The sequence below is a fragment of the Aulonocara sp. 'chitande type north' Nkhata Bay genome, linkage group LG5 (genome assembly GCF_057382095.1).
Source record: "Aulonocara sp. 'chitande type north' Nkhata Bay isolate Kocher_YH1m ecotype deep benthic linkage group LG5, A_spYH_male_GT1.1, whole genome shotgun sequence".
NCBI classification, from domain to species: Eukaryota; Metazoa; Chordata; class Actinopteri; order Cichliformes; family Cichlidae; genus Aulonocara; species Aulonocara sp. 'chitande type north' Nkhata Bay.
The window spans coordinates 30,712,078-30,734,717 of NC_141348.1; the positions used below are offsets into that span (position 1 = coordinate 30,712,078).

General features: G+C 40.6%; 3 protein-coding genes and 2 pseudogenes across 3 annotated transcripts; 2 read left to right on the forward strand and 3 right to left on the reverse strand.

Moving 5' to 3' along the window:
- Nucleotides 1–2,027: 2,027 nt before the first annotated feature.
- Nucleotides 2,028–4,774, forward strand: LOC147330979 (nuclear factor 7, ovary-like). The gene has a single exon (XM_086292992.1). The coding sequence runs from the start codon at nucleotides 2,285–2,287 to the stop codon at nucleotides 3,689–3,691; it is 1,407 nt and encodes a 468-aa protein (XP_086149118.1). The 5' UTR covers nucleotides 2,028–2,284; the 3' UTR covers nucleotides 3,692–4,774.
- A 915-nt stretch (nucleotides 4,775–5,689) lies between these two features.
- LOC147330980 (uncharacterized) lies at nucleotides 5,690–6,852 on the reverse strand (annotated as a pseudogene).
- A 1,819-nt stretch (nucleotides 6,853–8,671) lies between these two features.
- On the forward strand, nucleotides 8,672–12,814 carry LOC147330981 (zinc-binding protein A33-like). The gene has a single exon (XM_086293000.1). It carries the CDS (start codon nucleotides 8,851–8,853, stop codon nucleotides 10,252–10,254), a length of 1,404 nt encoding a protein of 467 aa, XP_086149126.1. The 5' UTR covers nucleotides 8,672–8,850; the 3' UTR covers nucleotides 10,255–12,814.
- An 831-nt stretch (nucleotides 12,815–13,645) lies between these two features.
- LOC147330982 (secretory carrier-associated membrane protein 3-like) lies at nucleotides 13,646–19,299 on the reverse strand. The gene is made up of 5 exons (XM_086294080.1): nucleotides 19,282–19,299; nucleotides 16,780–16,918; nucleotides 14,594–14,759; nucleotides 14,356–14,457; nucleotides 13,646–13,772 (listed from the first exon to the last, which is right to left on the reverse strand). Exons 1-5 carry the CDS (start codon nucleotides 19,297–19,299, stop codon nucleotides 13,646–13,648), a joined length of 552 nt encoding a protein of 183 aa, XP_086150206.1.
- An 867-nt stretch (nucleotides 19,300–20,166) lies between these two features.
- Nucleotides 20,167–21,246, reverse strand: LOC147330983 (uncharacterized; annotated as a pseudogene).
- Between the last annotated feature and the right edge of the window lie 1,394 nt (nucleotides 21,247–22,640).

Below are 22,640 nucleotides of genomic sequence, written 5' to 3' on the forward strand. Positions count from 1 at the left end.
TAACTGAATCATGCAAAGCTACACATACAAGAAGTAGGTGATGCGTCAGCTCAACAACAGTCTAGAGAATCATCTGTACTGTGACTGATACTTGCACCTGACATTTACTGTGCTTGTTGTGTCTTTTTAACTACATTTATTAAACTATGCCTAATATGTGTTTCCTCATTCAATTTATATAACTATTTTGATTTTTAACTTTGTTACTGTAGTGTTTCTTTCACTTTGGTTCATTCCATTTATAAATCTATTCTGACAAAGGCTGCATTCAGTTTTTCTTTTGGTATAAACGTAATACTTTAAGTACACAAGGACAAGTTAGAAAACCTCTAAGTAAAAAAAAAAAAAGTTAGGTATGTAAGAACAGAAAAAAATGAGGCAGGTGTCTTGTTGTGATAGGGTGAGGTGCTCATCCTTTCAGGACTGCCTCTGAGCAGAGTTGGTTTTGGGTACTCGACTAGCCTGCACGCCTCCTAGATGTTTTGGGCATGTCCAAGTGGAGCAGACTGAGGACACGCTCTGCAGAATACATCAGCTGACTTGGGGAATCCTTCGAAACGCTGGAGTGTGTGGCGGGGAGAAGGAGATCTGGAGAGGCTCAGACTGAGCTAATGGTGGAAAACTAATAAACAAAATAAAGAATGAACAGTTGTTCACAGGCCTGGGTATGAGTCCACACACATCAGGGTGGATATTAACTGTCAGTGTTCCCGCCCTGGCGCCACTTATTGTTTCCAAGTTGTGGTTTAACCGAGCACAAAAAAATGTTGTCGGACTGGTTTGCTTTTGTGCTCCTATTTAGACACCCGATCAGAAGAGATTGCAGCTGATAACAGCTGCAACAAAGCAAGCAACCTCAATCCTGATGATGTTTTGGTAAAAACTGGGAGAAGGTCAGGGGTTCGAATCCACTGAACGCCTACCCTGAGGCACCCATGAGCAACGTACCGTCCCTACACACTGCTCCCCAGGCGCTGCATTGGTGGCTGCCCACTGCCTCACTGTGTGAATGGGTTAAATGCATTTTTCCACCCAGCAGTGGTGGTAAACTCAAAACAAGACGCAAAAAGAAACTATATCAAAATGGACCATGGACCATGACAGAAAGACCAGCACTCATTTCCTGTTTCAGACACCTGCTCAATGATGACCAAGGTGCACTAACGCCAACAAAGTATTAACTGCAACCCAAATAATCTCCTCTCCTTAAACTTGTCCAGGTTTTTTCCTACTAACCTAAAGGAGCACTTACCAAATCTTTTTTTGCTGTAATACGTCAGTTAGAGGGCAGGTTCAAATGTGTTCTTGGGTCATTTCGTTTGGAGACTTGTCGGTGGTTTGCACCAATCATGTGTGGTTCTCCCTCTGGCTGCATGGATTTTTATTGGGTACTCTGGCTTACTTCCTTCCTCCCTAAGAAATTCATTCTAAATTAGCCATGTGAATGTGACTGTGAGTGATTATCTGCCTCTTTGTGTTGGCCCTGTGATTACAACCAAGCCAGAGCATACCCTGCCTCTTTTCCCACAATCCTGAATTTGATAAGTAAATTTAATCAAATGGATTTGTATATTTGTATTTTTACTGCTCTGTGTAAGTTCACACTGAGATATTTATAATTCCTGCTGGACTCCTTTGTTTTTTTCTTTACTTGACTTTGACATTTGCTTTTCTTGCACTTTTACCTTAATTTCCTACATCTTGGCCTCTTTCATGAGCCACAGTTTGTTCCACCTCTATTTAACATTGTTCATTAAAAGCTTTCATTAAAAAACAAAAAACAAAAAAACAAAAACAGTTATGTATTCATAATAGCAGAAGAAGTCATTGTACTTTGGTAGCCTTTAAAAGGATTGTCATGGAAAAACAAGACTAAACATGGTAATGACAAGGTAAAGGAATCAGGTTTGAATTCGCAAGACAGAGCTCATCCTATTACTCTACCATGACATATTTGCTTACATTATGTGGCAGTCTCCAAGCAGTGTGACAGGCTCCTTTAAGTGAAACCCACTGATGGGTGGGCGAAGCTCCACCTCTAACCACAGGACCAAAAAACACAGGAAATGTATTTCTCTCAGCTATTGTTCACTGGAAGAGAGGCTCCAATTGAGAGGAAAGGGGAAATAATTCTTCACAGCAGAAGTAAACGTAACACAGCATCGTAATCCTGCATTTCAACCTGCCTTTGACTGAAGAAAAACAAGCAAAGAGAAAGTGAAGTTGAACTTCCTCCTTTCATGCTCTGCGCTGTAGCTTTTTACTTTCAACTGAGAACGAGAGAATGGCTTATAATCCAGAGAAGGACCTGTCCTGTCCTGTCTGCCACGACATCTTTGATATTCCTGTCGTCCTGGCATGCAGCCACAGCTTCTGTAAAACCTGTGTGGAGACCTGGTGGAGAGACAAACCCATAAAAGAGTGTCCGGTTTGTAAGGAAAGACCTTTGCTGGGTGAGCCACCGGTTAGTTCAGCCTTAAAGAACCTGTGTGAGGCCTTCTTACAAAAGAAAGATCAAAATGCTTCTGCATTCTCTGAAACTGTTTGCAGTCTGCACCATGAGAAACTGAGAGTCTTCTGTTTGAATCATCAGCAGCCAGCGTGCCTCGTCTGTCGAGATTCAAAAATACATCTCGGCCACAGCTTCAGACCCGTTAATGAAGCTGCAGAAGATCACAGAAAGGATCTCAAGGAATCCTTGAAACCTTTACAGGAGAAACTGAAAGTGTTTGAAGAAGTTAAAGAAAAGTTTGATGAAGCAGCAGAACACATTAGGGTCCAGGCCCAGCAGGCAGAGAAACAGATTAAGGAGGAGTTTAAGAAGTTGCATCAGTTTCTACAAGATGAAGAGGAGGCCAGAATCACTGCTTTAAAAGAGGAAGAGGAGCAGAAGAGTCAAATGATGAAGGGGAAGATTGAAGGTCTGAGCAGAGAGATAGCCGCTCTTTCAGAAATAATCAGAGCCACGGAAGAGGAGCTGAGAGCTGAAGATGTCTCGTTCCTGCAGAACTACAAAGCTGCAGTGGAATTAATCCAGCAGTGCCCTCTGTTGGATGATCCAGAGCTGGCCACAGGAGCTCTGATAGATATGGCCAAACACCTGGGCAACCTAACCTACAACATCTGGAATGAGATGAAGGCGATAGTCTCCTACTTTCCTGTGATTCTGGATCCAAACACAGCTCATCCAGAGCTCATCCTATCAGAAGATCTGACTGCCGTAAGATCTGTAGAGGGGCATCAGCTTCCTGACAATCCGGAGAGGTTTGGCTGCTATTGCATTGTCCTGGGCTCTGAGGGCTTTGACTCAGGCACCCACAGCTGGGATGTTGAGGTTAGAGACTCTACAGGCTGGGTCTTGGGTGTAGCAGCAGAGTCTGTACAAAGAAAAAGTGAAATAAAATCTGGACTTTGGCGGATAATGGGGCTAATTGAAGATAAATATGCAGCATGCTCCCCATCACAACACACCTTTATTCACCCACTGAAGGAGTTCCAGCGGATCAGAGTTCATCTGAACTGGGACGAAGGAAAGCTGTCATTCTCTGATCTCGATACTGACACACACATACACACCTTCATACACACTTTCACGGAGAAGCTGTTTCCATACTTCATCAATAAGAAAGAACACCAGCTAAAAATACTTCCGCTGAAGGTTTCTGCAACAGTAAAACTGCTTAATCAATGAAAATGATGGGATTATCAAATACTATAGGTCATTTTATTTATTCAAAGATCTTTTCTTTGTTCTTGACTTCTGATGAAGCTAATATTGAAAGCATGCTAATGTTACTTAAACGACACATGCTTAAGATTTTGTACTGAGTTTGAATAGGTCAGATCATTTTGTATGGTATGTTAGGCTGGGAAAGAAAAAAAGTCTGAGTTGAATATGATGTCAATTACTATAATGGACATTTCACAATAAAATTCACATCATGTAAATATATTTCTTTCAGTAATGTTGTATCTAATGTAGGTTAATGTAAGCGACTAGCTTATTTGGATTTTGGTATGCATGCCTTCTGGTCCACTAGCATTTTAGATAGCAGCTAAATTGCAACGTGCATGTCTGGTAGCATTGGCAATTTTTAAAACAAAAAGTTGGGCTATAGCAAATGCTTTTGTTTTGTTTTTGTTGTAAAATCAAAGGATTTTTCATTATAAAATGTTTTCAATATTTGTTTGTGTTAGTTTTACAGTGGCTCAATATTCATTTGATACAATAAAGGGATGGCGTCTCATTTCACCACAAAAATCAGTGTTGGCTAATACTGAATATACTGATCATGTATTAGTCTGCTGATGTTTTAAACACTTTGTGGTTCAAGTAGCTTTACAATTGTCCATCCATCCATTTTCTTCCACTTATCCAGGTCAGCGTGGTGTTGTGGTGGGGTGTATGTCAGGCTCCACCACAACACCACTCAGCCAATGCTATGCACTAAGTATGTAGCATTAGCTTATGAGTTTGCACCCTCTACGGTTCTGTGTTCTGTAATTTCCATTTATGTATTTATTCTATGGTGTGTGTTTCTTATAATCTCTCATGCATACTGTATGTCTTGACAAGTGTGTGTATGTGGTGGGGCTGATGTTACACACTTACATAAATATTGTCATGAATAGCAGTCTGAAGACAAACCAGACTTGTGGTTGTGGCAGGAACATTTCTTATATCTCATGTTATATCATTATAAGCAACACAAGCTTCTTCGCTAAAGCAATGGTAGCAAGTTTAACTGTAAATAAATATCTGTACCTGTTTTAAGGAGCTTCATTGTGTTTTATTTTTTTATTTTTTTTATCAACCAATAGTTTTCCATTCATACGCTTATCTTTTATTCAACTTTTGAAGAATCTGTGCATTCCAGTGATAAAATATCCAAACAGAATATCCAAGAAGGTGAAGTAAAATTCGGGCGAAGAGATTACTTCTTCTTTTTTGGACTGCTCTTTTTAGGGATCCTCACAGCAGATCATCTAATCCTGTCTCTAGCACCCTCTTCTGTCACACCACTGCTGCTGACAGTTTCAATTTCTAGTTTTTCCAATTCAATTTTTATTGACAGACTTTATGTCCATAGTCCAAAAAAAAAAGAAAAAGAAACAAGACAAAACACAACATATAAACCTTAATAAAAAAATATTAAATATTTGTAAAAATATAAAACCATAATATACATAAAATACACAATTACTTAGAAGAAATCAATAAATACACAAACACTTCAGCCAGTGCTTCCTCAGACTAGATGAGTAACTGGAACCACTCACCGCCGGATCTGTGAGTGCTAAAATTATACTGTTACTAGAGCCATCCAGTTGTTCCCTAAAAGTGAACATCAGATTTCTTAAACGTGCTTTAAAAATCCAAACACCCACAGCTACAAACATCTGACTGGCACTACCGCCTCTAGGTATCCTACGAAGGATTCTCATTGCATCATTATATGCAACATGCAGGTTCTGCGTGTCTGTGAAGGTTCTCAGTCATCCAGGTCATCGTAGTCTAAGGAGCTTGGAAAGAAAAGAGTCTGGACTTCTTTAAGTTGCTTGAAGACGTTTCACCTCTCATCCGAGAAGCTTCTTCAGTTCTAAGGTCAAATGGCGGAGAGTCCCAGATTTAAACCCCGTGGGGCTACCCCCAAAAGAGGGACAAAAGGACCCCCTGATGATCCTCTACCTAATCACATGAGCCAAGGTGTGAAAACAGGTGTGGGTCACAATTTCGGGTGAGCTCATTGTGAAACCTATCCCCACCCTATCATGTGATTTCCTGAGGTCAGATGGCCCAGGATGTGAGTGAGTGTTAAGGCGTTTGGGAAGGGATCCCAAAACTGGATTAGAGATGGCAGACAGTTGGTGTCGTAAACCCCCGCCTCTGTTCAAAGATGGTCGCTCACAATGGACATAAATGGCTTCTTTCACTCCTCTTTCAAACCATCTGTCCTCTCTGTCCAAAATGTGAACATTGGCATCCTCAAAAGAGTGACCTTTGTCTTTTTGATGTAGATGGACAGCCGAGTCTTGTCCTGTGGAGGTGGCTCTTCTGTGTTGTGCCATGCGCTTGTGAAGTGGCTGTTTGGTCTCTCCAATGTAGAGGTCTGGGCATTCCTCGCTACACTGTACAGCATACACTATATTGTTAAGTTTGTGTTTAGGAGTTTTGTCTTTGGGATGAACCCGTTTCTGTCTGAGTGTGTTGCTGGGTTTGAAATGCACTGGGATGTCGTGCTTGGAGAAAACTCTCCTGAGTTTTATGTAGCCTGATACACCGGCTACATGAGGGATGACAATGTTGTTGTGTCTGTCTTTCTTATCCTCCCTCGCTGGTGTCTGATCTTCTTTTCTGTGCATCTTTGCTGACTTTATAAATGCCCATTTAGGATAGCCGCACGTTTTGAGTGCTTCCTTTACACGTGTGTGTTCCTTCTTTTTACCTTCAGGCTTAGAGGGAACATGTTCTGCCCGGTGGTGTAGGGTCCTAATTACTCCAAGTTTGTGTTCCAGAGGGTGATGGGAGTCAAAGCGGAGGTACTGGTCCGTGTGTGTGGGCTTCCGGTAAACTTCGATGTTGAGTTTGCCGTTCTCTTCAATGTGCACAGCGCAGTCCAGGAAAGGCAAACAGTTGTCCTTTGTGTCTTTCCTGGTGAACTTGATGTTTTTATCCACGGCGTTAATGTGCGCAGTGAAGGATTCCACTTCTTGTGTCTTGATTTTGACCCAGGTGTTGTCTACATATCTGTACCAGTGGCTGGGTGCTCCCCCTTTAAAAGAGCTAAGAGCCTTTCTTTCCACTTCTTCCATGTAAAGGTTGGCTACAACAGGTGACATAGGGGAGCCCATGGCACAGCCATGTTTTTTGTCTGTAGAAACCCTCGTTGTATTTGAAATATGTGGTGGTAAAGCAGAGGTCTAACAGTGTGCAAATCTGATCAGGTGTGAAGTTGCTGCATGCGGGTTCTGCATGCTACATTGTTTGTAGGATGACCACAAGGGGGAAGTATATAGCAGTGTGCAATATGCTTTAAACAAAGCCACTTTAACTGGAAGTGAACAAAAGCTGAATTTGCGTGCAATAATATTTGCCTGCACATAGAGCTTACAACATTGTCTGTATATGTCATCATCATCATTCATCATTCTCAGCTGTATGGACAAATCATCAACATATAAATTAAATAAAATTGGAGATAAAATCCCACCCTGTCTGACACCATTGCTAACACCAAATTCCCCATTTAACCTGCATCTTCTAATGAGTGTACCAGCAAGACAGAATCCTCACAATGTATCGAGGAACTCCCCGTTGCTTCAATTTATCAAGAAGTTTTCTGTGGTTCGCTCGATCAAAAGCTTTGGAGGCATCAATGAAACACATGAGGACAGATTAATTTTTTGCCCTATTCTTTGAGTGCATATATGCACATCCCAGTGCAGTGCTTTTGGAGACAAACTGATTATCCAGGGAAGAGATGAACACACTATCTCTGTCAAACAAGATTCTTTCTAGCACATTAGATAAAATACTGGCTAGTGCAATCGGCCTATAATTATCCAGACAGCTCACTTTTGCAGCTTTATCCTTCATAACTGGTACAAGTAAAATACACAGCATGGAGTCTGGTAGTACTCCACGAATCATAAACCCAGTGAAGCAGAGCGCTAGAAGAGGAGCTAGTCTTAAACTAGCATGTTTTATTCTCTCAGCTGCAGACTCATTGCAGTTTAAGGTTTGACAGTAAATATGTAACTGAATTCAAACATAGGCTTAATCTGTTTGCAAATTTGATATGAGGCCAGGAAATACAGCATATGTGTCCTGTTTTAGGATCATATAGCCTATTAGACTAATGTTTACAGAAAAATAAAACTGTTGTAAAATTGTTTGCTGCCAACAAAAAAAAATAGATGCAAATTTATTCCTTGATTTAAGAATCTATCTTCATTACTGATACCTATCAGGGAAATGCAAAAATTTTAAACCCTCTTACCCTCCCCACAAAAGTCTGAAGGAACTTCAGGAAGGGTGACACTATTTTCTGGAGAATTGATTGGTAAATACGCAGTGATTTCATATCTGCTGACCTCTAATGTGAAACCTAATCTGGTCCAGAGCAACAGCACAAGTTACAGTGGTGTTCTACAATGGTAAGAAGTGAACCACCATCATAGTACAGAAAAGCCAGGGTTAAGACTAACAAGGAATCCTGCTTCAAAGCACAGGCCTCAGCTCATTTTCTCTTCTTTTTTTGGCAGTTATACTTCTACAGCATGTTTGCAGAATTCTCCTATTATCATTTAAAAATACTTTGTCTTTCTCTTCAAATGTCCCTGGAATTGCATAAAACTATAAGTTGGTGCTACATTTCATACCTTACCTGAATGCAGCAGAAATAAGTGCCTAACCTACTTCTATTTTAGTTGTTACCAAAAAGGGGAGGAGCTTCTTTTGTTGGTCTTGTCTAATACAGAAACTATATTTAAGGTGCTGTGCCCTGACATAGTGGCTTAATGTCTGACACACATTACCTGGAAAAACGTCACCTAAGAAATACCTGGAAACGGTTGTTGCTCATCCAGTAGGGAGAAAGAGACACGCCCTGAGAGGGAGAGAACGATTATCTCATTCAGATCAGACACACGACTTCCTGAGGGGGGAAAGCAACAGCAGCAAATACTGTGAGTACTGCAACTTTAAATTGCTATCCCATCTGTGATTCTAAGAAGGAAAAACAAGAGACTGGGATCTTCCGGGAACTTTCTGGAGGAGTGAGATTAGCCACGAATGACTGCTGTCGCATTGTACTTTCTGCCTGCCGTGTTTTCAGCTTCAGTGAGATAATGGCTTTCCAGTCTGAGGAGGACCTCTCCTGTACTGTCTGCTTGGATATTTTTAAAGATCCTGTTGTCCTCTCCTGTAGCCACAGCTTCTGTAAAAGCTGTCTGCAGACATGGTGGGGTGATAAAACAGTACATGAGTGCCCTCTTTGTAAAAGGAAATCATCGAGGAGTGACCCACCTCGAAACCTGGCATTAGCAAAGGCGTGTAAGGCATTTCAAATGGAGAGAGATCAGAGGGTTTCTGTGGAGTCAGAGGCTCTCTGTTGCCTGCACTCAGAAAAATTCAAACTCTTTTGTCTGGACCATCAGCTGCTGGTGTGTCTTATCTGCAGAGACTCAAAAATGCATACCAACCACAGGTTTAGACCCATCCAAGAATTTGCACAGGAGCAAAAAAAGGGGCTCCAGAAATCCTTGAAGCCTTTACATGAGAAACTGAAAGTATTTGAACAAATTAAAGAAAAGTGTGATAAAACAGCAGAACACATTAAGGTCCAGGCTTGCCACACAGAGAGACAGATTAAAGAGCATTTTAAGAGGATGCACCAGTTTCTACAAGAGGAAGAGGAGGCCAGGATCACTGCACTGAGGGAGGAAGAGGAGCAGAAGTTTAAGACAATACAGGAGAAGATTGAAAGTCTGATCAGAGAGATAGCAGCTCTTTCAGAAACGATTAGAGCCACGGAGGAGGAGCTGAAAGCCGAAGACGTCTCATTCCTGCAGAACTACAACGATGCAGTGAAGTTAGTCCAACAGCAGCCCCTACTGGATGATCCAGAGCTGGCCACAGGAGCTCTGATAGATGTGGCTAAACACCTGGGCAACCTGACCTTCAACATCTGGAACAAAATGAAGAAAATGGTCTCCTACTTTCCTGTGATTCTGGATCCAAACACTGCCAACCCAGAATTTATCCTCTCTGAAGATTTGACAAGTGTAAGTCACGGAGAGCGACAGAAGCTTCCCGAAAACCCAGAGAGGACTGATTATCATCGTTCTGTCCATGGCTGGGAGGGCTTTAACTCAGGGACCCACAGCTGGGATGTTGAAGTGGGAGACAACACAGCCTGGTTTGTTGGAGTGGCAGCCGAATCCATTCAGAAAAGGGAGCGGGTAAAATCAGGATTCTGGCAAATCGAGTTCTATAATGGTAAATACAGCACACGCATACTGGGAGCCCCACCGTCTGCTCTCCGAGTAAAAAAGAAGCTGCAGAGGATCAGAGTTCATCTGGACTGGAACAGAGGAAAGCTGTCATTCTTTGATCCTGATACTGGCTCACACTTACAGAGTTTCACACACTCTTGCACTGACAAGCTGTTTCCATGCATAGGTACTTTAAACGACATGCCACTGAAGATATTGCCAGACAAAATTTCTGTAACAAGAGATTATCTCAGTTAAAGTTTGGTGTATTTGATAAGCAGATGCATTGTCCTTCTGTGCGTGGACAGACACCAAGGTAATGTGTCAAAGTATCACACACATGACCCAGAACCTAAGGTTTCTCAGCAGAAAACTGCAACGAAATGAGAAGATTAATGGTTTTCTTACCCCCCGTAAGTGGTTTTAATGTTACTAATGTTTGCATGCTGTAAAATCTGTAGACTTGACCCCCCAGAAATCAAGAAGTGGGAAATTCTGCCTGCGTTTCAATCATGTTCAAAGTACTTATTTACCTACTTAAGAAGGATAATAGCTGATTTATCCTACAGCAATAAATGAATGGGGTGTATTGCCATGAACAATTATGTCAGGTTTGTTTTGAATTAATGAAGTGTAAACCATGGTATATTGGAAAACTAGTACATCCAATAACAGTATTGAAAAGAAGAAAAATGCGAATTCAAATGCAAGGCTAACATTATGCTAATGTAGACATATGCACTTTTTCTTGTTTTTATAACTCGGTTCTGATCATCTCTCTACAACCCACATTTCAGAAAAAGTAACGGTTGCTTAAGGTTTGTCATTTTCAAGTTAACATTATCAGCTCAGTTTCTCTTGTGATGTCGGGTGGCTGTAGCTCAGGAGGTAGCGCCGGTTAACGACTAGTTTCAAGGTTAGTGGTTCAATCCCTGGTTATTCTAAACTGTATGGATGCTACCCAAGAATGGGTAAATGGGGCATGTTGTATACGGTACTTTGGGTGCTTAGCTAGAATATAAAAGTTCTATATAAGGTCCATGTTAGGGTGATAGAGACACATAGATATAAAGACATTATTTACTACAGCACGGTTTCAACAACAGTGTTAACAATTAAGCTGAAAAGAGGCAATAATGTAGCATACTGAAGTAAAACTACTCTACTTAAAGTTAAATGCACTTTTTATTACTTTAGTTCAGATAATTAGAATACACTTTTTAATGATGTGCACCATACACAAGTTGTTTGTACTTGTAGAAACTATACAACATGTTAAAACACCCAGAACTCACTGTTGTCTCATCTGTGTGCCCCATACACAGCACAAATGTGTGTATCAATTATGTGACAGATCTCCTCTGTTTCTATCCTATGCCTAATTTGCTGTATTTACAGTAACACTGGTTTCATTAACATTTGAATGATAAAATGTAACATGAACTTTGACTGGTAGTCACTGATCACTGCAGAAGTCTTGGAGTCTTTTAGTTTGTTTTAATCTGATCCAAATCAGCGTATGAGTTTGCAAAACTTGGAACATTTTCCTGGTGTTTGGAAAATGTTGAACAGTCTTTGAGCTGCTTCCTGGAAAAAGAGCCCATGCCCGGTGGATTACATGTGATGCCTTTGTTTATTTTATTGCTAGTTGGTACAGTCTATGCATTCTGCACATCCGAAAGAATAACATTTTAACATAACTGGCTTCTTTTTACATACATGTTCTGAAAAATAGCTCAATATAACCAAGTCAGCTTGAAAAACTAGCATGGGTTTGGTAAATACACTTATAGAGTAAGTGCAGTGTTTCCTGCTTGTCTGGTGCCATTTCATAAAATGACCACATGGGGAGGCTGTAGACTTTTTCATTTTCATTTAAAGCCTTGGTTGCACTGAGACTTTATTGCAGTCAACAGACACTTAAATAGGTACATCTTACTGATACTTTGTTTTGTTCATATTAATGTGACAGCATCATGCAAATTGCTCTTGGTTCTCCTTTGACCTCTGACATCGACGAGGCAGTTTTACTCCTGCTCACTGGACATTTTCTCTTTTTTTGGACCATTCTCTGTAAATATCAGGGATGGTTGTGTGGGAAATTCCCAGCATATATGCAGTTTCTGAAATTAGCCTGCCTTAAATCACCTTTGTTTCCTATTTTGATGCTTTTTTTTTCAGTTCTCACAGATGGGACAGACATGGCTGGGGGATAGGAAAGGGAGAAAGAAGAATGAAGGAAAAGAAAACCAGAGGGGAAGAGGGACAGTGAGAAAGGACACTTAAAAATATATAAATCTCCTCAATTAACCGTTGAGAGAAAAAAAAGGAAAAAAGAGAAAACAAGCAAAAAAGAAGAGAGCGGCATAATAAACACAACACCATCGCATTAATAGCTAACAGCAAATAACAGTAAATACTAAATATTGAACAATGTTGTGCTGCACGCAGGACCGACTGCGCACAATGTGCTTTTGAAACAGCAGCCAAGAAAGGTGTAGTTTGTGTCTGTGAACAGTGAACACCAGTGTGGATCAGCACACTTGTTTCTCCACGTAACGATCTGCTAGAGGGTATTCTGACGCTTGACTTGAACTTCAGAAGGTAGTCTTGACCTGTGTCTACATGATAAAACGATTACATGTTTTGACTTGCTGTCATGTGATTGGCTAATTTTAACTTTAACAAGAAATGGGAAAATGTACAGAAAAGTGAGTTTACATGTGCGGCGTTTGATTTGCACTTTTTGAATGTTACGCAATTGGTGGGTGTGTGTGAAAAAAAGTTTTTTTTCAAAATGCTTAAGAATAAACATTAAAGGTGTCTTTGTTGTTTTCTGTAGTTATTTTTGCACCACATATCTGTTTTTTAAATACTTTTTTTTATACATCCGATCAGCATTTATCGGGTTTGTGAATTTTTGTGTTTTGTTCTTCATATTTTCCTTCTTTACTTTTCAAACATTTCCCTTTTTCCTTTCAAAATATAAGAAATACTTTAAATGCTAATCGCTTCCTTTCATTCAACTGCATATCGTTAACTCTTACTGATGCAGTCAGTCTCAAAACTACACTTTATAAGAGAGCCAGTGTCATCCATACCATCATGAATAGGACTCATCTGGAAATTAATTCTTGTTGAATCTATTTATCTACCTGTCTATTTTTTTTAAGAAAACAAAGGTAATTTAAAAAGTATCAAGCGCGTTGGCAAAATTTGCTTTTACATATCATCTTTTTCATAATGTCTAATAAGCTTCATACAGTTAAACACAATTATTATGACTGAAACACACGCTTATTCTCGCTATTAATAAAAGTAGTATACATGTATGCCTGAATAAAAACAAACAGATGAGATGTTAGAACTCTTTTATTTTTGGAGCAGGCTTCAGGATCTTTATTACCTCCTGAATTTCCTCCTGAATTTAAATATTTTTAATGTTAGATTTAATTCAAAGTCAGCTGTTTAAATAAGAACAGCACATATTACATGAGGGGATATGACAGGTGAAATATTCAGTTTAAAATATACTGACAGCTCTCCAAGTAAGACTCTAAACTGAAATAAAACGGTTCAGTTATGAAGAGCTTAACTTTAATCTCAGCCAAACACTAAGATAAACCAAACATGAACATTTCTAAGTTATCTAAGTGACATCAACCTGAGTTGAACACGACATGACGGTTTCTGCAGTAAAAAGAGTGGCATTGATCATCATGATCGCACCGGCAATGCAACTGAAGCTCAGAGCTGAAAGGCTCACAATCCAACCACTGAAGGACAGAGAGAAACACACAAAGATCAAACATACAAGAACACATACTGTGAAAATAGAGGTTTAAAATAGTATCCTCATTTGTCCCTAAAATTGAATAGGCATTGATAAAACAATATGTAAAGCAGGTATTAAATATGCACTTATTATCATCACCAAATTAAAGACTTTTGAAGAAAATAAGCCTTTTTTCAACTCATTCGATTCATTTTTATGGCTTACAACAACTATACATGCATGATACAGAGAACAAGCAATGCACCTAGAATGAACAAAGTGCATGGGCAAGAACAACAAATGTAGGAATCACATTGCTCAAAAGATTCAGAAAGAATTTTGTATTAGTTCATTAGCCAATATGATTGGACTACCTTTCTCTATAGTTAAAAATAAGATCCAAGTCTTAATACTTCCAAATGAGCAGGATTTCTAGTATTGTTTAGACTTTAACTGAGCCATATACTTTTGGGTTTTAATGCAATAGTTGCTTTTCTATCAGTTTGACCTACTGACTGCCAGCAACCACTCGCCAGCTAGTTTTTAGCTGGGATAACAAAGAGATGTTTGTTTAGGTACCTTACCTGAACCCCCAACCAGGGATGCCGATGGTCATGATGACAAAGACAACCACTTGGGCAAAGAAAATGAAGAAGAAGGCAAAGAAGTTGAAGGAGCTGTCATTCCTAGAAGAGGGAACAATATAATTACTGAGCTGTCTGCACAGTAACTAACAACTCAGACAATTTTTTGTGAGTGTACTGAGCAAAAACCAAAAAGGAAAACAACTCTGAACTTCTTCACCAAGAAGGAGGTACACACCTGAAGGCTTTGTACACAGGTCGATACCAGCAGATAAAGGAGCAGGGAGTGGAAAGTACGACCCACAGGGCGGCGAGGCACAGACCAGAGCGAGCATCACTGGACGAGGTGATGCAGAACAGGGCCAGGGAAGAGGTCAGGTTGAAGAACAGCTTGCCTGTGCAGACTTGACATAGATAAACAACAAAGAGACTATGAATAAAAAGGAAAAGAACTGCAGCCTGACTTTAGGGATCAAAACCAAACAATCCTTCTCCCTTTTGACTCTGGCTGATGCAATATGATGCCATTTTTCACAGGTACTGTTGTCGTCTGCTGCCTGGTCAAGATTTCAGAGTGTGACAGGCCGTTATTAAAAAAGCTCCACACTGTTTTTAAATCTCTTGTTCTTTGCATTTTCACACAGAAACTGCATAATGTAATCTTAATAACACTTTCACGGTTTTCCAGGTGTCCTCAAAATCTGATAATTCTGCAAAAATCTAAATTATAATTATTAATGACACAAGCAGTTACAGGCTGTTTTTACTGGATACACCCTGTGACAGCTCAGTCAGCTGAATTGCATCAGCTCTTAAGAAAAGATGCAATTTGATGCCATCTGTCCATCTGTATGGACAGATGGCAGGAATATGCCAAATATGGTACTTTTGGTGCTGTCCTTTGGCATCTGATACCAGGCAGTATATCCTGCAGGTCTTAAAGCAAACAGTCCCCTCTAAAATCCCCTCTCTGAAACTTCACAAAATGCAGTTAGAAGTTCAATATTTATGCCCTCCATCATGTTTTCCAAAGCCATTCAGTGGTCCAAATTGGAATTTTTGCAAGGCCAATTCTGGCCTCCAGGCCTTATGTTTGACATCTCTGCTTTATCCATTTAAAACTGTAAAAGAACAAAACTAGAACTTGTTTCTGTTTTGTTTCCCTTCTATTTAGCAACATTTACTTTCTCTCTCACTTTCAAAATCCGTGTCAAGTGTCAGTATCAAGGAAATATTAAAGGCTCCTCTTACACTTTTTTCCTGGCCTAATCTAAGAGACAAGGTGTGGAGAAATTCTACAATTTCTCTTTGAAGGACTCAAGGAGAACTTCTGCAAGCTTAACCAGCTGGATTGGTTGTTTTGCAGATGCCCCATGTCAGTGTCCCCAAGTCTTTGATCTAACAGTGAAGCGCGAGTCTTTGTACAAACATTCAAGCTCTTGTGCCAGACAATGTAGGAGAAGTTACGCATGCACGAATCAGTTTACTGTCTCCAACTAGGAAGTCTTAAGTCTTGGAGGGGGGGGGGGGGAGGGGGGGGGCAGTTATTCTCCCAGGCTGAAGAAGAATAAAGTCAAAAAACACTTTGGTGTCACTGGGATGTCATCAGTTCATTTCCTATTCGTTTAACAGGTGTTACAATGTATGAACACATCTGTTAGAGCCAATCTATAGAGAAATATTTTTGATACTGTTTCAGTTATTATGTTACATGTCGTGTAAGAAAACACAGCCATAAGTAAATTTAAGAATTTCAATGGATGATTATATTTCTCCCACTGAAAACCCTATGTCCAGAGGAACAAAATCAACTTTTGGGGATATTAGAACATTTCTTTGACAAAAAAAAAAAGCAATCAGTGACAAGAAGTACTCTTTCTTCTGAAGAGTAGTGTAAGCTCCAGCATTGCAATGTCCTTTTTTAAACCATGACACCAGCACAATGTCACCCCTCAGGGCGTTTTTTTTTCAATGCGCAGAGGGAACTTCAGCTACTATCAGCTGCCTTAGGTGCTCCTTAGGTGCTTTTATGAAGCAGATTAGGTTAGCTGGTGTTATCGCCAGGTACTTTATATAGAGTAACCAGTTATCCACCCTTCTTCATGTCATAATGAATCCAGCATCATGCACTCTGCTCCGTTGCACATATAAGTCTGGAAATGTGTTATATCCATGTTGTTATTATCTATTTATAAACTCTGTTGAGTACACAAAGCAATGAAAAAAAACTGGAGCCCAATTCTTTGTATCTGTGCATATACTTGATCAATAAAGCTGATTCTAAAAAAAAAAAGAATGTGGCTGGCTTCTTTTACTTGTGAAGCTGTGGGTGCTCAAAAATTGCAATAATCACGTACACAGTAAGAAATAAAAAATAATGTTGGACAACGGTCTTTTAAATCTGAAGGTTTCAAATTCTCTGACTTCTACACTTAACTCCCGTTGCTCCTGCTACGAGGTTGTGTGTCACAAGCTTCCGCTCTATACTCTCCAGCCCCTGGGGTTTCTTTGCCAGCTCCTCCTGCTTCCTCATCAGCTCTGCCTTAGCAGCATTCACTACAGGCTAGCACAGAGTGAATTAGGCATTAGAACTCTATGTCAAAGTTATTATGCATAATTACATATATAGGTCCCAAAGTTGCTCCAATGGTTGTGTTTAGGTATATTGCTGGTTCAAGTGAGTCATTCAGGCAGGTCTGCTTAAAATTGAGGTGGGATCCATAAAGCTGGTGGCATTAAAAAAAATCATACAAATGAAATCCTGTCCTGCTGATTATTTCTGGGATTTCTTTTTAAGCATTCAGCACCCAGATATACACAGCAGAATTTAGTGCAACGCTTCCTTTTAATAGCCATGAAAACACTCCTGCTTTTCTAGATCCAGCTTCCCCTGAACGTTCAGATGGTAAGCTGATATAAACCACAGTAAAGAGGGTCTTTACTGTATAGTGTTTACCTAGGAGTTGTAGGAGCCATATTTGTGAGACTCCGTAGGCGTTGTCATGCTCTTTGGGGTCTGCACAGGTGCAGATGGAGGAATGGTGGAGGAGGCTGTAGCATGGTTAAAAAACAAAACCCGACATCATACTTCAGTCTGACAAAAAATGTGGTCACCAAAAAATTATTCCAAAGAAATTCACTTGGATTTAGTTAGTGAATGAAAGAATTATGAATTAAAGAATTAATTGTTAATTAATTAAAAGTATTAATGTATAAGAGCATACATATACAAATCATACACATTTTAAAACAACACAAAAAAGTAAAATTACACATTTATGTCCACAAGTAATATCTTACTTTTTGTGAACTTTTCTGAGTACAAAGCTGCAGGGAACAGCATTCAGACCTCTTTATTCTTCATTCTGAAAAGCCTTTTATCCCATATCTCACACACAGCTATATCCTGTGGAGCAATAACCTTCTCTACTCATGGTGGCTTCACTCATTTGACTTTTATGCCTCACTGGGTTAAGCCATTATCATTATCATCATCCTCCCCTTACTTTCAAAATTTACTTTATTTAGAGTCAGTTAGTCAAACCCTTATTTTGTTTTTAAATGTATTTATTTATTTATTTTTTGCAGTACATTATTTATTTTTTTCCTGTTATTTTAGGGAGAAAAAAGGTCAAAAGGTACCAGAACAGAACTTTGGGTGATTCATTTTAACAGACAAGACGTGTATAACTAAATAAACAAAAAAGGATGATATTAATATGATAATATAATAACTCTGGGTTTAAGTAAGGAGTAACATTTTAAAGTGATGTATTTCTAGACCCGGTTTGTAGAGTACGCTTGGGGAGTGTGATCGTGTGTACAGCGTCTCTTTATGTCTGTCTCCACGTTGGTTGAGTGTGGAGTAAGTGCATATGAGAGCATGAGGGTGGGAATGGATGTTTGTATCTGTGTGTGCCTGTATGTCTGTGTCTATATGTCAGGTTGGGTGTCAGGCGCCACCTCTCTGGGGACATCTCAGGCCCTCCAAGGTTTGGAGGCCTATCTCCCCCTACCACCACTTCCCCTGCCAGTGGCGGACTCCCTCAGACATCGGTGCGTTGGTGGTTCTTTGTGTCCGGGGATGGGCGTCCAGGTACACACCGGCTCACTCCTTGGCGGCCGCTTATCGGGGCCTGGAGCCTGGGGCTCGCTCGGGCCACTTCGGAGGTGGGGTGCCCCCGGCCTCTCGGCCTGGGGCTCGGTCACTCAGGCACGGCTGGCTGCCGGCGGAGCTCACGGGCGCGTCACTGCAACTCCCCCTGGCTTCTGCTCCGCGGCTGCTGAGTGAGCCCTCATCTGGGACTCTCCTCAGCTCTTTCTGGGACAGTGGCGCGGCTGCCCCTCTGTTGGTCTTCCTTGGTCTCTTGTGTTCTGAGGGCCTCTGGATGTCTGGAGTTTTGAGCTCCTCCATACCTGCTTCATGCCCTGGAGGACGGGGCTGTGGCCCCCCCACACCCTCTAGCAGATCATTACATGAAGGAACCTTTAAAAACAAGCGCGTCCATGCTCACAGGTGTACACACGGGCGATCACACCCACAAACTACACCCTTTTTGGCTCCTACCTCAAAGCACACATTACTGTAAGCAGGAAGTGGCCCATCTGTGTGAAAAATGTAACACCAAAGTCATGGAAGCTTATGCAAAGTTATTTACCACCATTTAACAATATAGGCTTTATTGTAATGTAATTTATTTGTAAATGTTCCATAATTAGGAATCTTATTTTGACATTTTTCAGTGTACAGTTTAAAAAAATGAATATTACTGATTTAAGTGCTACAGAATCACCAGTTTATGTCTATATTAATGTTACAATTATGCTATTATACTCTATATTATATAATTGACTCATAAATGACTTGAGTCTAATATTTTAATTGCTAGAACAACTTGGTTGCTTGGGGGTTAAAAGCCTTTTTACCTTGTGAAGGTACCACATCTTTACTGTTGCAAAAGTCCCCCACAGATTTCAATTCAGGATTCTCTGAGTGCCATGCTTCTCTATTAGAAAGGACTCTGTTCTGCATTTTAGGAAAAACGGGATTACAGAATGGTGCAATTCACAAATATACTGTAAATATTGTTGTGAGAAGGTATGCAGCTTGTGAGCTCTGCTACAAATGCTACATTTTGCTGGTTAACAAAGATCCGTTAACCAGCAGAACCAGTCCTGGTCCTTCCTCTTAAAGGAGCCCTTTCCCCCCCACAGTTACCATATGCGTGCGCATAGAGAATTATACGATCACTTGGATTCTCTCTCTAATATTCTGGGGTCCTTAGTTTACAGTATAAAATCCCTTGGGATGACTGCTGTATACAGTTAAGGTCAGAAGTACACAGTCATCATGCGCATTAATCTCATGAAATTCAAAGGCTTTTAATTTTTTTAACTGTTCTTTTTCCAGGGTGGAATGACTGTACAGCATACATATTTAATCACTCTATAAAACAAGAATTGGGTGCGCTAGTTATTTTGGATTTTCTCTTATCCATACAGGGTAAAATACACTTAAAGGTGATCCTGAAGATTCAACAGTTTCTTTTAGCTTGACAGGGCCGAGACCTATCAACTTCTCATTATTGCACACTTTCTGTAAATCTAATAAACTTCATTTCACTTCAGAAATATCACTGTGTGTGTCTCCTATATGATATATTTAACTGAAATGTTTTATTATAACAACCAACGATTTATACAGGAAAATAATGACTATTAACAAGGTTGTCTAAACTTTTGCATCCCACTGTATATATAAAAATTCCCCGCTCGCCCCTGCGGGCGGTTTATCCTTCAAGCTCGGGTCCTCTACCAGAGGCCTGGGAGCTTGAGGGTCCTGCGCAGTATCTTAGCTGTTCCCAGGACTGCGCTCTTCTGGACAGAGATCTCTGTTGTTGTTCCTGGGATCCGCTGGAACCACTCGCCTAGTTTGGGAGTCCCCGCATCTAGTGCTCAGACTACCACTGGGACCACTGTTACCTTCACCTTCCACATTTTCTCGAGCTCTTCTTTGAGCCCTTGATATTTCTCGAGCTTCTCGTGTTCTTTCTTTCAGATGTTGCTGTCACTGGGAACCACTACATCTATCACTACGTCCGTGTTCTTTTGTTTCTCTACCACCACTATGTCCAGTTGGTTATCCATCACCATTTTGTCCATCTGTATCTGGAAGTCCCACAGGACCTTAGCTTGGTCATTCTCCACCACCCTAGACGGCGTCTCCCATTTTGACCTCGGGACTTCCAGGCTGTATTCGACACAGATGTTTCTGTATACTATGCCAGCCACTTGGTTATGACGTTCCATGTATGGTTGGGTTCCATGTATCTTACTGATGTATTCGTGGATGTTTGTTGTCTCATCCTGGACCGTGGTGCTGACACTCACCAGTCCCCGGCCTCCTTCCTGCTGCTTAGCATACAACCTCAGGGTGCTGGACTTGGGGTGAAACCCTCCATGCATGGTAAGGAGCTTCCTTGTCTTGATGTCAGTGGCTTTTATCTCCTCCTTTGGCCAGCTTATTATCCCAGCAGGGTACCTGATCACGGGCAGGGCGTACGTGTTGATGGCCCGGATCTTGTTCTTACCGTTCAGCTGACTCCTCAGGACTTGCCTGACCTTCTGCAGGTACTTGGTGGTTGCAGCTTTTCTAGTGACCTCTTCATGGATCCCATTTGCCTGTGGGATTCCCAGGTACTTGTAGCTGTCCTCTATGTCTGCAATGTTGCCTTCTGATAATTCAATCCCCTCAGTTCTGACTACTTTCCCTCTCTTTATTATCATCCAACTACATTTCTCCAGTCCGATTGGCATACTGATATCATTGTTGTATATCCTGGTGGTGTGGATCAGTGAATCATTTTCTCGTTCACTCTTGGCAGTAGGCATGAACCATGTCGGGGCCTGGTGCTGTCCAACTCTTCATACTGGTGACCCTTTCTTGGATGTCTGCCACTGTGATGGTTACTGGACCCTGTTCAGGGAGGTTGCTGTGGTCTGCCCTCAGATCCACTAGTCACTGAGCATTGCCGTTATGGGTTGCGTCCTTCTCCCATATGCTCTTCCAGTATTGTTCCATCTCCAGCCTTGGTGGTGCTGTTCCCATATTGTTCCCCTGCCACTGAGAGTACACCTTGGCTGGTTCTGTGGAGAACAGCTGCACATTTACGCCGACATCATCTTAGTGCAAAGACAAGTGGAAGCAGATAAAAACAACAAGCACGCATGCTACAAACTTTACCCGAGTCATTTAGACAGCCGTTAGCACATGATTCTCCTTATGGGGACCTGATCTGTTTAATATGCTGCTGAGAATATAGCCCAGAAGAAGCGTAGAGTATAACTTTTATTTTGGAAAGAGCCATTTCTCTGTAATTTTTCCAAAGATGAGTGATTTCTCAATTTGTTGTTTCAGCAACATTAAATTAAAAAAACTGTACTTTTGAGTTATTTATAATTTTAATAAATGACAAATTAAAAAGGCATGAACATTTTTTTGTATCAAAAAAATATCGAACTGTGACACCAAATTATCGAACCGAACCGTGAATTTTGTGTATCGTTATAGATGTATAGTTTAGTTGAAGATCATAATTCTATAAAAGAGTGAAGTGAAAAGTGAAACAGAAAGCATGAGGACACCAAAATGACTCTGCAGCAACTTACAAAAAGAATTGGAATTAACACTTATTCACAAGAACAATTGTGCTTTACTAAAGATAATATCTCAGAGCTCAGGATTATCTGTGTGAGCATGCTTTCTTAAATATTTGAACCAACTCAACAACCAACTGGTTGCAAACCAGAAGCCAGATGCTTAGAAAATACACAGGAAGCATGAGAAACAGGCTCTCTGGGTCTCTGTGACCTGTGTAACAAAAGCAGCAATAAAAAACTGGTTAAACCAAATAATGCTCACGTCAGTTGTATTGTGAACCAGGTTGTAAAGGTCCAGTGTGGTATCCTATGTGTCTGTTGTGTTGAGTCACTGCAGGGTCAGACAGGACAACAGACAGGACAAAGACAGAGTTATTCAGCATCCTTATTTATCAGTGGGCAAACACTGAGGAGGATCTGGCAGGCCCTAAAATAACTCACATGAGCAACAACACACCATCCATTACCCTGACGTTAGCTTCATGTCCAACATCTCTCACCTGAAAAGGGTAAAACTGAGAACTATAAATAAAAAATGTAAAAGCACAGTGGCTCTTAGAAAGGGAAACATGAAGAAAGTAGCTCTAAATTTAAGAATAAAATATTAGAAGATAAACATCTGGGAG